General features: G+C 35.6%; 1 protein-coding gene across 2 annotated transcripts in view; it reads right to left on the reverse strand.

Annotated features, from left to right (window-relative positions):
- The window catches only part of WASHC4 (WASH complex subunit 4), a 63,543-nt gene that overhangs the window by 5,844 nt on the left and 39,971 nt on the right, over window positions 1-17,728 (reverse strand). For both annotated transcript variants that reach the window (XM_030938304.1, XM_030938305.1), the window contains 8 exons: window positions 17,400-17,474; window positions 16,774-16,878; window positions 14,148-14,282; window positions 11,505-11,613; window positions 6,744-6,810; window positions 6,219-6,305; window positions 3,078-3,225; window positions 431-527 (listed from right to left, as the gene is read on the reverse strand). In XM_030938304.1, coding sequence (XP_030794164.1) covers window positions 431-527; window positions 3,078-3,225; window positions 6,219-6,305; window positions 6,744-6,810; window positions 11,505-11,613; window positions 14,148-14,282; window positions 16,774-16,878; window positions 17,400-17,474 — 823 coding nt within the window. The remainder of the gene's footprint in view (window positions 1-430; window positions 528-3,077; window positions 3,226-6,218; window positions 6,306-6,743; window positions 6,811-11,504; window positions 11,614-14,147; window positions 14,283-16,773; window positions 16,879-17,399; window positions 17,475-17,728) is intronic.

A 17,728-nucleotide genomic window follows, 5' to 3' on the forward strand; every position in this document is an offset into this window, starting at 1 on the left:
TCAAGCCTGCAGTGAACCATGACTGCACCATTGCACTCCAGTCTGGCTGACAGAGCAAGACCCTGCCTCAAAAAGAAAGGAAAAAAACAAAAACAATTCGACTGCTAAAAAGATGGCAATTGAGGAAGCTACAAGGAAACCAGAGAAACTAAATATAAGATGTCAAAACTGTACAACCCCAACAAAAACAAAGCCTAAATATTAAGCCAAAGTAGACAAGTGATTAGCAATACTAAGAAGGCATTAAGTAAGTTATAAACTAGAGAAAACAAGTATTGTCAATCACATATTCCAGCTAAAAACATAGTAAAAAATGCTCATGAAAAATAAATCTATAAAGAATATATAGACCTATTCTCAAGCAAATGTTTCTAAGAATCCATTACAAGGTCAACATAAAATTATGGAAAAACAATTCCATTAAACTTACCCATGGCAAAGCCATCATCAGTAAAGGCAGCTCCAATTTTATTTTTTTTATTCAGTTTTTCCTTGCAACTAATGGAATGCTCTACAAAGTTCAGGGTCTAAAAAGATGTAACAAGATGTCAGAAAAACAATTTTACTAAGAAAATCTTCAGAATTCCTAAAACAGACATTTCAAAAATTATAAATAGAATCACTATAAATAGAATAGAATCTAGGTTCCAGTCCTTTTCATCTGAAACATTTGCCTTAGATGCCCTCTTGGTGAAGATACAATCTATACAACTATATCTTCATGGCTCTCCTTTCCAAGTCCTTTAAATATGGGCACTCCCTCAATCACTACTTAACCCAAGAACAGTGCCTTGTATATCTCATTATAAAATATTATGCACATTTTACAGAGAAGGACACTGAGGTTTGGGAGATTTATTATCTCACCCAAAGTCATATATTAAGTGAACCTGGAGTTAGCAAAGTAGGCCTGCTTTACTTCAAAGCACAAATGCTCTTAAAAACACAGGCAAGACAGTCCTTACTTACACCTACCTAATTTATTCGAAAATACTATTTCTTTTCATGTTCTTAAGTGTGAAGTCCTCAAAACAGTACGTCTCTTGAAAATTCAGCTCTTCCAAAATGCCTTATCTAATCATATCTTCTATTCAACAAAGATTTACTGAAGCTTACAATATACCAGCATTATTAAGTACTTATGATTAAACAAATGATTACTATCTAGAGTCCACAGTCTAGAGCAACACTGTTGGCAGGGACAGAAATGTGTATCTGCACCATCCAGTACACACAGTAAGCCACTAATCACAAGCGGCCACAGAACACTTGAAATGAGGCTAGTGTGACTGACAAGCTGAATTTTTAATTTTTAAAAAAGTATTTTTATTTTTTTCGCCCTGCCTTATGATTTTATGAAATTTTAATTAAAGTAGCCACATGTGACTACACATGGATAGCACAGCTCTAGAAGAGTAAATGCAGAAGTGTTTAAAAACTAATTATGATATACAGTGTGCTAAGCCTACACTGGAAACAAAACCAAGTTTCATTTTTTTGACTGTGGAACTTATTCAGCAATTAATCACCTACTTGTGAATTTTTCATCAATCATTAATTCAATCTTTTTTAGAAATCTCATTTATGCTTGTCTTTTTTCTGGAACTACACTACAAACTCAAGTACAAGAATAGGATTCTGTACTTCTTTGTAGTGCTCCTAATTCACTTTGTTTTCTCCATCACTAAGCGACTTCTGACAACTGCCTTGTAAAACTCCAGACTTTTCCCTAAGCTTACCAATGGGTTCACTGCTGTCTACAATGGTTTGAGTACATTGCCCTTCAAATTAAAAAAATATGGTGAGAACTCACTCCAAGTTAACTATAGTATTACCAAATAAAACACTCTCCCCTCCAGTTTGACACCATCTTAAGATGAAAAGATTCTTATCAGATGAATATGAACATTTTTTGCTATATCACAGTTAAAATACAATTATGATAGAAAATTAACAAATGTATAAAAGAAACAAAATTCATGGAAAAAAGCTGTTTACAGGCTATTGGTTACTTTCAATAGGTAATAATGGTTTTAATATGTAAGAAGATGTGTTAACAACTTGGGCAGCAATATGAAAAGTCACTATTCTTGATCAAAATTAAATTTAATAAAGAGCTTCAACTGCTGGGTGATATTTAGATTTTTAAAGCTATCTACTTACAATTTTTTTTAAACCTTATAGGAACCTTTAAGCAAAAACCACTCTTTATTACTATTATATACCTCTTAAACTCTTAACTCCATTTTCCCTAATGGAACAGCTGTTTTTATAATGCAATTTTTGATAACTTGAACTACTTTTAGATAGCAACTATAGAGTTAGAGCAAGAACACATTAAGAAGCATTAAAAATTTAGTCTACATGTTAGTATTTACTACTGAAGAGAAGTTATCTTGAAACAAGATGCTTTAAGAAATGTGTTAGAAAAAACTATAACAACTAGTCTACATTAAGCACTTAAAATGATTATATATTAATAATTCTGCCCAAAGATTCTATGGCATATACTCATGTAACTTAAAAAACACTCAAATTTCTCCAGTAATTATTTTAAAAAATAAGAATCTATCTTAGGCCACACGTGGTGGCTCATGCCTGTAATCTCAGCACTTTGGGAGGCCGAGGCAAGAGGACTGCTTGAGTCCAGGAGTTCAGGACCAGCTTGGGTAACACAGTGAGACTCTGTATCTTAAAAAGAAAAAAAAAATTACAAAAATTAGGCATGGTGGTGCACACCTGTAGTCCCAGCTACTAGGGAGGCTGAGGCAGGAGGCTGGCTTGAGCCCAGGAGGTCAAGCCTGAGTAAACCATGATCACACCACCGCACTCCAACCTGGATGACAGGGCAAGACCCCATCTCAGAAGAAAAAAAAAAAATCTAACGATAAGTAAGTGTTCTTCAGCACAGCTAACAAGTAAAAATTCTATGTCACATTCACTGAGATCACATTTAGTTTTATATACAACAAGGATATTAATAGTGTAGTCTGTATGCATTTCATGTTACAAAGAAACCAGATCTATTCGTTCATATTTCTTTTTAAAAATTCATTTTAGGTTCTGGAAATACTCACCAGAGGGGGAACAATTATATAGAAATTTCGGAGATGTATATTCTTTGGCCTTCGAAATTCTGGAGCAAAAACATCTACAAGCATTTTGAAATATTCTGTGCCTTCAGCAGAATTTCGTGTGTGATCACTGAGGACTGAATCCAAATGCCTAAAAAGCAAAAAATTATTTGGTTCCTTTCTCAAAAGAAGTGTGGCTTTGAAAAAAAAATCCATCTCTCATTAATTTACAAAAGAACATTCAAAAAGCAGGAAACACTATAAGACACTTCTAAGAAAATTTTCTTGGAGTTCAGAATAAACTCATTTTCTTATGGACAGAAAACTGATCAGTATTAGTAAATTTAGTCCCAAAAATAGACTATTAGAACATCTTGGGACTTAAAATAATAGTTCCGTATTTCTTCTTCCCACAGTAAGGCCTGTAGAACTCCTCTTCATTGTAAATAATTTCCTCTTCCCCTTAAATCTCTAACGTTTCTCCTACATTCCCTTACCTCAACTTAAACCTGGCTCTCTTTTCAAGAACTCAGTTTCCCTCTCAATCTTCAAAAACATCAGCTGCTTTTTCTCCTGCATCCCTCATGTACAGCTACTACCACTTTCAATTATTCCTCCACCACTGTAAGGAAGAAATCTTCCTTTATGACTCACATAATCCAGCTATATCTAACTACCCAAATACTCAACTACTTCTTCCTAACAGGAAACCTTTTAACCACTGTCCTGCAATTACGCAGGATTAGGATGCCTGCTCCAGGTCTCTACTGTCTATGCAGATAATCTATTCATTATTGTGACCCTACATTTCCTTGACTTCAATCAACCACTCCCTTGCACCAATCTGGATCTTGCAATTAGCAATCAGCTTTACCCTAGAGATCTTATAAGACAATATCCTACTCTCTGATTTCCTCACATTGCTTCAAAATATTTTTCAAATAGTGAACAGTTTTGGAGTGAATGGCATCATTTAACATAAGGTTGGCCGGGCGCGGTGGCTCAAGCCTGTAATCCCAGCACTTTGGGAGGCCGAGACGGGTGGATCACGAGGTCAGGAGATCGAGACCATCCTGGCTAACACGGTGAAACCCCGTCTCTACTAAAAAAATACAAAAAACTAGCCGGGCGAGGTGGCAGGCGCCTGTAGTCCCAGCCACTCGGGAGGCTGAGGCAGGAGAATGGCGTAAACCCGGGAGGCGGAGCTTGCAGTGAGCTGAGATTCGGCCACTGCACTCCAGCCTGGGCGACAGAGCAAGACTCCGTCTCAAAAAAAAAAAAAAAAAAAAAAAAAAAAAAAAAAAAAAAAACATAAGGTAAAGAGGTCTGATCCTTTCCTTTGAGATACACACCACAAACTAAACAATTTTAAGGCACATGACTTCAAACAGCTTAACTTTGCACATGGCTTATGTAATTTGGCAAAGAGCTAAGCTATCTAACAGACTATTCTAGAGCAAAGCTTTTGTGCTGGGGCCTTATTCTCATAGAAATGCATGCATTTTCCCATATACTTCCTGTTTTAAAAAAATTTCAAGTCTATCAAAAAGTTAAAATATAGTATAATGAACATCTGTATACCCTTCAACTAGATTCACCACTTGTAAACATTTTGACACAACTGTTTTCTCTATTTTTCTGAAACACTTGAAAGTTGTGGACCTTTTATCACTTAGTCCATTAATGCTTTGGCATGAATCTATTAAGAATGAGAACATTTTTCTACAAAGCCACAAAACACTGTTATACCCAAGAATAAAATACAGTATTAACTAATATACAATGCATGTTCAAATCTCCCCCACTTATTCCTCAAATGTCCTTTACAGCTATTTCCGTCCTTATCTAGGATACGATTAAGTATCACCCATTACATATGATTATCAGGTCTCTTTATTCTCCTAATCCAGAACAATTCCCTTATATTTTTTGTCCACGCCAAATGTTTCATAAAATGCTCACATTCTAAATTTTTCAGGACATTTCCTCCTAATAAATTCAGGATAAACACTTCTGGCAAGAATACAAACTAGGTACTTGTCATTACATTGCATCAAGAGGCCACATAACATCTGTCTGCCCCATTACTGGTGATGCTAAGTTTGATCACTTGGCCAAGGTGGAATATATTTCTCCACTGTAAAGACAGTTTTCTCCTTTGTAATTAATAAGCAATTTTATGAGATGAATTACTGAATGAATCCTGTTCTCTAAAAACTTTTCACCTAATGTTTTAGAAACCACTGGGGATTCTTGCTTGATTTCAAGTATTACAGTGATGGTTATAATTCCCCCCCTAAATTTAACACGCATTCTTCCATAAAGAAATGACTTTCATTCTCTTATCATTATGATCTTCTGATAACCCTTCTTATCATTATGACTCATTGATTCTTTTTTATTCAACAGATTTTTATCTATCATTATTCTTTTTTATCAAATTGTCTCCCCTTTGCCCAGGGGTGCCCCTTCATGCCTGATTCAATAATCTGCTGTAAGTATGAATAAAACATACAGTTTTCTAAACATATCCTTAGCAATTCTGCATGCCTCTCATTTTATGTTACGATATTACAACTGACTCAAGTCCTGCACTGTTCAGTAAGATAGACATTAGCTATTTAAATTTAAATTAAGATAAAATGTATACTTCAATTCCCCAGTCACATTTGCCATATTTTAAGTGTTTACCAGCCATATATGGTAGTGGCTACAGTGCTGCTATAGATTACATACACGAAGGGACTGGCATTCTAGAATACTGTTGGTGAAGAGAAATATTTTAAAAAGTAAAAAGAAAACAGGTGAAATGAATTTTATGATTGAGGTATTTGGCATTCCTCCTTTTATATTAAATCTTCAAGATTAGTTATGTACTTTATACTTGAGCACATCTCAATTTGGACCAGCCAAATTTTAGGTGCTCAGGAGCCATGTATGGCTAGTGGCTGAAATACTGGACAGCATGTTCTAGAAGCTGGAAAGGTCTTAGAATACTGAAGTCTTAAAAATTATACTTCATAAACTGAGACCATAATTTTGTATAATAAAAACAGTGGCATATAAATTACATATTATCCTCTAGTCTTCTGTTCAGAATGTTTTTTATAAACACACTTTTTTATATTTCCAAATTTAGATTACCTTGCTGCTTTTAACGTTTCTTCTGCAAGACCTTCTTCTTTTACCAGTTCTTCAAAATTTACAATATCTTCAAGATCAGGAACAAATCTACATGAGAATTTGGGAAGGCATTTATTAGGTCAAGTAAAATATGTACAATTGACAGATATGAAAGTGGTACTGCAGGACACTAAAATTTTCAACTATGTATTTGGAAACAACTGTGCATTTCAGTAATATTATTCGTATCACCACTTTAGGTCCAAATTGAATTTTAGATATGAATATTTTAATCCTTAAAATCATGTAATCTTTACATGCATTCATAAATATTGATAAATTAACTATAACCTTAAGAGAAATATTTTCAGAAGTCTGCTGCAGTCTTAAAATTTGAGAAAAATCTAGAATAGTTTTCTTCCATATTTTATCTCAAAATATATCAAGAACAAACACCTTATCTACAGTATCATTTGTAACAAATATTTAATGGACATAATTTTTAAAATGGCATAAACAAGGCAAAAATGATGTTTGCATCCATACCTAATGGCATTGCTGCTACAATGAAGACCACCAGATCTTATCATTCGTACATAGCCCATAGCATTACCTTAAAAACCACACAAAAAAATCAGATATTTATATAAATAACTCTAAATTCTAATAGGAATATAGTTATATACAGTAGTAAATTACAAGGTTTCTACTCCTAAGTACCAAAATATTTTGCTATATTTTACTTCAGTTCTTGTTCCATAAAAAGTAAAACTGTCACATATTCCTACAATCAAAATATATATATACTTATATACAACTATATTAAATATTTAAAAATAAACATTACTTTCATTTGATAAACTAAAATCATTAAATGCTGACTACATTAAAATGGTCAAACTTAAAATTATAATATCAATAATTTCTCCACTCTTACAATGAGATTCAATCTCCCCCACACACAATTGGAAGTGATATCAAGAAATCTTTATTTGATGACTCCCAAATTTGTATGTCTGGCCTGGACTCCGCTGAACTCTAGGTTTTTTCATCCAATGCCTACACCTTTATGTCTAATAGAATTTTATATTTAATATGTCCAATGCAAGCTCAGGATCTTTATCCCCAATTCTGCCTATCTCAGAAACTGGCAATTCTATCCTTTCAGTTGCTCAAGCCAATGTCTTGAAGTCATCCCTGGCTCCTTTCTCTCATACTTTATAATCCAATTACCGGGCAAATTATGTTGACTTTGCCTGAGAATGTAGCCAGAATCCACCCACTTTTCATTCACCCCCTCCACAGATATCCTCCTATCCAATCAATCCATCACAATCTCTTGGCTGGAGCACTGCAATATGTACTGGCCTCCTGATTTCCCTACTTTCACCTTTAGCATCCTGCCACATTCCCCCGTGTTGTATAATATCTATAGAGCCACTAGTGAATTTTTAAAAACTAAGTTGGAACGTATAGTGCTTTTTCTTTTCTTTTTTTTTTTTGGAGACAGAGTCTCCCTCTGTTACCCAGGATGGAGTACAGTGGTGTGATCTCAGCTCACTGCAACCTCTGCCTCCAGGGTTCAAGCAGTTCTCCTGCCTCAGCCTCCCAAGTAGCTGGGATCACAGGCATCCGCCCCCATGCCTGGCTAATTTTTGTTTTTTTTAGTAGAGATAGGGTTTCACCATGTTGGCCAGGCTGGTCTCGAACTCCTGACCTGAGGTGATCCACCCACCTCAGCCTCCCAAAGTGCTGGGATTACAGGTGTGAGCCACCATGCCCGGCCCCTTATCATGCATTTTCTGAAAATGCTGTAATGGCTTTCCACCTCAGAATAAAACCCAATTTCTTTATGTGGTCAAAACAGCCCTGCATGACCTTGCCCTTTGCTACTGTTCAGATAGCATGCCCTGCCACTTAGATCTCTGCTTACTTCATTCCAGCCCCTGACTATTTTAATATTGTGAAACGAATATTTCAAAAATGTGAAACGAATTAGGGCTTTTGCACTTACTGCTGCCTCTGTCTGGTAGACTCTTTCCCCAGATGCACGTGGCTTACTCCCCAACCTTATTTAGGTCCCTGCTCAAAAGTCACCTCTTGCTTTCCCTGAACATCACTGACTAGCACTGCCTGGCCCCCTTGTATCTCCTTACCCAGCACTTATCACTGACATACTATGTATTTTTCCCCACCTAGAGTGCATCTTCCCCCACCTAGAGTGCAAGATCCATGAGTACAGCCTTTGTCTTCTTCACTGCTCCATCCCTAGAGCCAACATGTCCTGGCAAATAGCAGGAATTCAATTTATAATTAAACTTTATTGAAATGACTTGGAAGAAAGAACAGACGAAAATGTAAAAAGGAGTTAACATTTCATAATCATGAGTAATATACATTTTACAAACATTATCTTATCTGATGTTTTTAACAACCCTACACAGCAGTTAACATTGAATCTATTTTAAGGCCTATCCCAATATGAGAGATGACATTAAAATTTTTTTTATGTCTTTAAAAAGTCAAATGTCTAGTTTCATTGTTTTCCTCCAAACCATCAGACCAAAGTCTGATGAAGCAAAATAAGAATGCCTAGTATAGAGCGGCAATTAAGAGTAAACGCTCTGAAGCCAGGCCACCTGGGTTCAAATATGGTCTCCCACATGTTAGCTAAGAGACCTACAAATTATGTTATGTTACCTCTCTGTATCTCAGTCTTCTCATCTGGTAAATTAAGCTCAATAAGGACAGAGACTTTGTTTACTGTCATAAATATCATCAGCACCTAGAAACATTTGTTGTACTGAATGAATACCCGTGCAGTGAATGAAGGGAAGCAATATTTCATAAATGTTGTGGTAAGATTCACATGAGTTAAAACATATAAAGCACTAAGAATAGCCATGGCACACAGTAAATGCTCAATAAATGTTAATTATTATTATTTCAGCAGGCAAGTTATTAGTCAAAAAGGCTTTCCATTTTGCTCCCAGATTCTTTACACCTTTTCTCAAGGTATTTATCAGACTCAAAAGCACATTACACAGTGTGTTTTTTTTTTTTTTTTTTTTTTTTTGAGATAAGAGTCTCGCTCTGTCGCCCAGGCTGGAGTGCAGTGGTGCAATCTCAGCTCACCGCAAGCTCCGCCTCCTGAGTTCACGCCATTCTCCTGCCTCAGCCTCCCCAGCAGCTGGGACTATAGGCACATGCTGCCACATCCAGCTAATTTTTGTATTCTTAGTAGAGACAGGGTTTCACCGTGTTAGCCAGGATGGTCTCGATCTCCTGACCTTGTGATCCGCCCGCCTCGGCATCCCAAAGTGCTGTGGTTACAGGTGTGAGCCACCGCGCCCGGCCCATTACAGTGTTTTATAAGCAGAGGTAAAGTATTTGTATTGGCAAGGAGCAGTGGCTCACACCTGTAATCCCAGCACCGCACTTTGGGAGGCCGAGGTAGATGGATCACGAAGTCAGGAGATCAAGACCATCCTGGCCAACATGGTAAAACCCTGTCTCTACTAAAAATACAAAACTTGGCAGGGTGTGGTGGCGGGCGCCTGAAGTCCCAGATCCTAAGGAGGCTGAGGCAGGAGAATTGCTTGAACCCAGGAGGCAGAGTTTGCAGTGAGCTGAGATCGTGCCACTGCACTCCAGCCCGGGTGACAGAGCAAGACTCTGTCTCACAAAAAAAAAAAAAAAAAAAAAAAAAAAAAAAAAAAAAAAAGAATTTATGTTTTCTAAGAAGAGAATAAAGAGTAAAATGATGGGTTAAAATGAAAAATATTCCCCAACTGTGGACTGCAACTTGGTGGCAATCAAGGTGACATTAGATGGCACACCAAAGAACACTTAGTGATTATGTATTTAGGGCAAAAATGACTAGCATTTTAAGGACTATGATTTAACAACTGTTGTTTCTAAGGAAAAATTACAGTTTCAAAAAATATAAAAACATGAAACAAATAATAGTGAAGACAGTATTAACACGATGCAAAAATTCTGCTTATGTGAATAAATAAAACTTAAGTAACACTGCTCTAGAAGGACAGCTCTTAATCTGAGGTCTACAGACCCAAGCTTTAAGCACATGGACTCTAGCATATTATATACAAAATTTGCCCATATGTCATATAGACATTAGTTCTGGAAGAATCATCCTGGAGTTTTCCTCAGATTCTCAAAAAAGGTTAAGAACTATTGCTCCGTAAGTTTGCCGCCTAATATTAAACGTCCTCTTGAAGAAAACAGTACTTATTTGACAATACTTCATATTGAATGGTTTATAATAAAACATTTCCAAAGGTAAAATTCTCCAAGTTCTTGCACTAAAACATAATAGAAATGTCTAATATGCAAATCAATTAACTGATAAAACTTTACTCCACAATGAGATGCTTATAATATATTACCCACTGGTAAACCTAAAGTCTCCTGAAAGCAAAGGGGTTGGTATTCCCAGCACCTAACAGAAAATGTGGCAAAACAGATGCTTAGTAAATGCTTGATAAATGAATAAATCAATCTCACAAGGCATAATTTTCCCAAAATATAGTCAATAAGATTTTACTGTTTAGTGTTAATATAAACTGTCAAGAATATAAAATCCATTTGGACTTATAGCTAAATAACCCCAGTTTAAGTCCCAGAAACATGACGTACTTCTTTCTCTAAGTTTCTCTTTTTTTATCTTTAAAACAATTACATGCCTATCTCACAGGGTTATTGTGAACATATAAAGATAATGTATGTGAAAAGCTCAAATAAGTATAAAGTTTTGTTAAGCTATGATTATTATGAAATGTAGTTGTTACTTTTAAATATAAAGTACTATATATCAGAAGACAAGTTCCACTTGTAAGGGCAGAAGGACAATATATTATGTGCACAAGTAAAATGGTGTAACATAGAACTTAGTAACTTTTCATGTAAATACTTTATACCTTCACATTTAGACTGGAACTTGTGTGAACCTTTTAGAAGCCCAAAACAGTGCCTTGAACAGAGCAGGTATTCGACAAGTACTTACCAGTTTACAATTATTAATATGACCTTTGAGATTTTGTTATTAAATAACTTTTATTATAATTGAAGAGGTTTTATTTAAATGATCAGTCTATAGTCTGTCAATTATTTCTGCAGCAATAGTCTAATCATACTTACAAATTTTGGGGGCAAAAAAATTAGATGAGTGGAGTAAAGTTGAGCTCAGGCTTTCACATGAGCTGCTTATTAGTGTGAAATAGTTAATATATGCGACAGACTGTAGGGATTGATACTTGATTTCCTAACACTTTTATCATAACTTACCAATTTGGCTGATGAGTTGTCTGAATTGATCAAGGTAGCTCTGTCCCTCAGGTGTTATTCCAAGTTTTCTGATGCCTCGATTGAATTTTTCTGCTCTATCAAAAGGATACTATACAGAAAATTTTAAGGCTACTTTTAATAAAGATTTCTAAAGCACAAAATGCTTCCCAAATAAACCATGCCAATACCACTCTCCTTTTAATTTTGTATTTCAATGTGCTTAAAAATTAAATTAACATTAATAAAAAATTCACAGACTACCAATGTTCAAAAATAATTTTTTTTCTTTTTGACATTAGCTAAAGCGACTAATAATCAATGCCACTAACCTAATTTCCCTACCACAATTACTAGTCTCCTAACCCCCAAACCAATTCCTCCCAGAAACACTTGTTCACAGATGTGTGACCAAGTTTCTGTGGACTGAATAGGTATGAGGGACTTAGAAACATACTCTTTCCCAATAAACACACGTCAGCTGGGTTAAAATTTCTAGTAACCATCACCAATAAAAAACTACTTTTTGGTCTTGGTTGATTAGGAGATTTAGGAAATTATTCATTTTGTAACAATAAAGCAATTCTTACATAATAGCATGAATATTTATCTCTAAATACTACGAATTTCTGCTCTAATAAAAATAGGCTGGGCGCAGTGGCTCACGCCTGTAATCCCAGCACTTTGGGAGGCAGAGGCGGGCAGATCACTAGTTCAGGAGTTCAAGACCAGCCTGGCCAACATGGTGAAACCCTGTTTCTACTAAAAATACAAAACTTAGCTGGGTGTGGTGGCATGCACCTTTAATCCCAGCTACTCGGGGGGCTGAGGCAGGAGAATCGCTTGAACACAGGAGGTGGAGGCTGCAGTGAGACGATATTGTGTCACTGCACTCCAGCCTCGGTGACAGAGCAAGACACAGTCTCAAAAAAATGAGTTAATACAATCCTCTACTGATAAACGTAATCTGTAATTTTATCAGATTATCCTATGAGAAAGTAATATTTTGCTACTCTGGCACTAAAGAGAACGGCCATTATACAAGAGAGCTGGAACTACTAGGTGAATCTTAAGAAAAGTAATTAAAATAGTTCCGTATATGGCAAATCAAATATAGGACCCATCTAAGCCTATTGGTTCTCCATCCACATGGCTACATGAGCCTGCTGCCACTTAATCCAACAGACTCTTCACTTCACTATGGGAAAACTCAGCCTGGAAGGTGAAAGGACAATAGCATTCTTTTTTTTTTTTTTGAGACAGAGTCTTGCTTTGTCACCCAGGCTGGAGAGCAGTGGCATGATCTCAACTCACTGCAACTTCCACCTCCTAGGTTCAAATGATTCTTGTGCCTCACTGATACAGCTTGCCTTTGTCCCCACCCAAATCTCATCTTGAATTGTAGTTCCCATAATCCCCACATGTCCTAAGAGGGATGAGGTGGAGATAACTGAATCATGGGGGCAGTTTCCCCTACCCTGTTCTCATGATAGTGAGTGAGTTCTCACAAGATCTGATGGTTGTCATAAGGGGCTTCCTGCTTCACTGGACACTCATTCTCTCCCGTCACCCTGTGAAGAGGTGCCTTCCGCCATGATTGTAAGTTTCCTGAGGTCTCCCCAGCCATGCAGAACTGAGTCAATTAAACCTCTTTCCTTTATAAATTACCCAGTCACAGGTATTTCTTCATAGCAGCATGAGAACAGATTAATACACTCAGCCTCCTAAGCATCTGGGACTTCAGGCATGCGCCACCATGCCCAGCTAATTTTGGTATTATTAGTAGAGATGAGGTTTCGCCATGTTGCCCAGACTGGTCTCAAATGCCTTGCTCAAGTGATCCACCTACCTTGGCCTCTCAAAGTGCTGGATTACAGGCATGAGCCACTGCACCCAGCTAACAGCAGCATTTGTATAAACTATCAGCGGGAATATCAATAGTGAATTGTTTTTGGAGTGCTAGGCAATATGTACCAGAATTTTAAATGTTCATATTCTTTGTCCTAGAAATTTCTCCTTAAGGAAGTTTTCAGAAAGTCTATATTTACAGAGATAGATGTGTAAAGATGTCACTGTAACACTGTTTGTAAGAATGAAAAATTAGAAAAATCTAAATATTGGTCAACAGAAGAGGGTTAAATAAGTTATGATATACATGGATGTATCCCTATCAACTCTTGGGATGAAGCAGATCTGTATGTACTGACATGTGATGAGCACAGTGCAAAATGCTATGTATACTATTATTCCATTTTTACTACCAAAAAGCAATATATGTGTGTAAATATACATGTTTATATACAAAGATATCTGAAAGCCTTCATACTACATTGTTAGCGACTGCCTCCAGAAAATGGAATGGAAAGAAAAATGAAGGTGGATATTCAGTTTATTCACCCTATATTGCTTAAATGTTTCAAAATAAGCATGTCCTGCTTTTATATTATTTTAAAATAAAGTATCACCTGGCTACATTTATGATTTAATTTTTTCCTTACCTTAAGCCTACAGATAATGCAGAGTAAGAAATTATAGGGAAAATAAAACTAAAACCCCAATAGAGATCTAAGTAATGAATTTTAGCATACACATTTGCCATATACTCAACAGCTGAATCAAACACCTTAAAAAGAACAGGTAGCCTACCTTATGATCATTTTGGTCCTTAATTTCCCTGAAAAATCGAATATCTTTAATCAATCTGGATTTGATGTGTTCATCATACATAAATTGGCTAAATATATAGAACTTCTTTTTCAAAAACTGGTAGGTGAAATTAACCTATGAAATTAAAATTCAAAAAGTTGAAAAAAGTTAATATAAAAATTAATTCAAATCAATTTAAATCAATTTTACTATGTAACAATTATCTATTTGTACTACCTATAAAGTACTATTTATAAGTCTATTTCATATAGGACCTGAAAATATTTCAATAATGTTTTTTATTGCTCAAGGTCACAAAAATTTCTATAAGTTCCTCTTACAGATTTTTACTATAAAAGAAAACCGAAAAGAAAAAAGTGGAAAATATTCTCATGATAGGACTAAAGGCTGTAGTGAGAATCACAAACCAGACTTAAGACCCTAGTTTTTCGGCCATGGTCCAGTGAGAAGTTTCTATGTTCCTCCATCAATAAGATTACTTATTGCTAATCTACAGGTCTAGAATGACACTAAAGTAAGAAACATGGTGTTCTCTGAACCTTCCTGAAGATACCACACATTCAATTATCTATCCATAAATATTTCTGATCACCTCTTACACGCAAGGCAACGTGCCCTCTCCCATGCTAGACATGGTCCTTATCTTCACAAAGTTTATATTCTAGAACAGGTGACAAACATTTTAAACAAGTATTGTTACATAAATTATTAAATCTCTACTGCAATTATTTCTCAAAATGTTAAGTATGTGTGTGCTTTGACAATAAATAACAAAAAGCCCTGACCTTGACTCAGAAAATCCTAAGAAAGTGAGGTATGAGCTGAGATTAAAGTCAAAATGGCACAATAAAATTAATTCTAATCTACAAATGGAAATAGTATAAGATTAATTCCAACCTACAGGCAGAAATAGCATAAGATTAATTCCAACCTACAAATGAAAACCCTAAATTCATTTCCAACCCCCACCAACTCTCAAGTATTACTAATGATTTTGACAAATTTGTGCCCTTTTTACTCAGTAGTCATTTACTCAATTATGGAAACGAATGATTTTCAAGAACTTATCTTGCAGCTTAAATATTCTATTCTCCTTGTTTTTTCTGTTCCTTTGCATTTTTTAAAAAAATCTCTTCAACAGTCTTTTTTTCTAATCCTTTCCACTCTTAATAGTGGGTAACTATTCTGCCATCCTCTGATTTCTATCCTTCTATGCTCATTTCATCAACAGACATCAGTAATCTACATTCATTAGTGTAATTAACTGATGAACATCTATATCCCCGTGATTACTGTGAAAGCAAAAAATGTCTTTTTCTCACACTAGTGCCCAGCACAACCCTTGACACATAAAATACATTCTTATCTGTTACATGAATATTTGATAGATGACAAAACTCAAGGAAGAGCTTACTCTCAAAAGTTCAGTTTTATTTATCCTCAAAGGTACAAACATGATCGTTACATGGATGACTCCTTATTTGGAATTTAAAATTGTATGTTTCACTTCTATATTGATAAACACTATAATGGAGGTCCAATCATATCACTCACTGGCTCAAAATCTTCAATGCTTTCCTACCATATACTAAAATGATCCCAACTTTTTTTCTCCCAATTCCCTACTCCAAATGTGTTTAATAATACTGTACTACTTAAGCATTCACAGTCTTCTGCCCTAAAGGAGACATTAATTGTGCTCTGAAAACCTGATAAATTGAAAGACTTCTGTTTTTCCACAGACAGAAAAATAGCATACGAGTTCAAATGATTCCTTCAAGTGAATGCCCTTTTCGTGGTTTTTTTTTTTTTTTTTTTTTTTTTTTTTTTTTTTTTTTTCCCTGAGATGGAGTTTCGCTCTTGCTGCCCAGGCTGGAATGCAATGGCCCTATCTCGGCTCACTACAACCTCCACCTCCCAGGTTCAAGCAATTCTCCTGCCTCAGCCTCCCGAGTAGCTGGGATTACAGGTGCCCACCACCATGCCTGGCTGATTTTGTATTTTTAGTAGAGACGGGGTTTCTCCATGTTGGTCAGGCTCGTCTCAAACTCCTGACCTCAGGTGATCCTCCTGCCTCAGCCTCCCAAAGTGCTGGGATTATAGGCGTGAGTCACCACACCAGACCATGAATGCCCATTTCTAAGAAGATTCAATGTATTTTTAGTAAGTTCCTATTTATATGGACATCAAATAATTAGTAACCCCTGCCCCAAAAAGGGCATAAGTAACATTAAATAAATTACTATCAGTTGCTCACTTTCAAAAGTAAACTTTCAGAGATCACAGAATCAACACAGATAAACATATATATATGTGTGCATACACATATATTAATGTGCTGATGTCCTCAAATATCTAGTACTATTTATAATGATGGCTCTGAGATGGTAATCTACCCTAAAGTGTCTTTTGTATCACAGCTCCCATCACATCCAACACAATTTTAGGACCAGACATTTTAATTACTAACCAGAAAAAACATGGAAATTCATGTAAAATATAAACTCGTAGTGTATGTTTGCCAGAATATTCTATGAGAAAACCACGTTCCAAGCTATTAAACAGGGGTCTATTACCCACCCAACCCCCAAAGAAAAGTTCTTACAGTTGTATTCATAATTCCCGTGCCATGTGTTCGAATTGAATTAGCAATATGCCGAATATTAATAGTATTCAAATGCTTGTTATTGCTTGTTCGTTCAATAAAAATCTGCAATGAAACAAATTTATGCTCAGTAACAACACAACCCATAGCAAACACTGGTCAGACAGTTATCCAAAGAAAATTTTAGAATCTATTTCATTAAAGACAATTTCATTGAAAATGCATTCAAGAAGATAGTACAGGTGAGTATCCTTAATCCAAAAATCTGAAATCCAAAATGTTCCAATGAGCGTTTCCTTTGAGCGTCATGTTGGTGGTCAGAAGTTTACAATTCTGGAGGATTTCAGATTATAGATTTTCAGATTAGGGATGCTGAACTGGTGTATGATACAAATATTCCAAAATCCGAAAAAAAAAAATCTGAAATCCAAAACACTTCTTGTCCTAAACATTTAGAATAAAGGATACTCAACTTGTACAATCAAAGCAAAAAAATAAGCCCTCGAAAACAATTATTTTTTGTTTCATTTAATTTCCACCCATAAGAATCAATTCCTTGCCCCCTCAGCCTTCCCACTATATCTCCACCCACATTAAAAAAAAAAAAATTTATAAACCCTACTCACCTGATTGTTGAGATTATAGAGGTATCGGGACACAAATATATGAATGTTTCTCATAATTTCTAAAACATCAAGGCCCTACAACATAATAGACACGAAAGATTTATTATAATTCATTAAAATAATCAGTTAAACTTGTATCAACATAGTGACTTATTGATTATATTGTTTCCTAATATTTTTAAGTTATTTTAAAGAACTATATAAAAGGTATGACCAAAGGTTAAAAGACAAACAAGACTATCTCCTTAGGGAAACCTGGCTGCTTATTACTTTATCTTTTGTGCAGACAGAAACAGTTAAGTTTAAATATTCAAAGATCCATGACCCAC

Source organism: Rhinopithecus roxellana, chromosome 10 (assembly GCF_007565055.1).
Source record: "Rhinopithecus roxellana isolate Shanxi Qingling chromosome 10, ASM756505v1, whole genome shotgun sequence".
NCBI lineage: Eukaryota > Metazoa > Chordata > Mammalia > Primates > Cercopithecidae > Rhinopithecus > Rhinopithecus roxellana.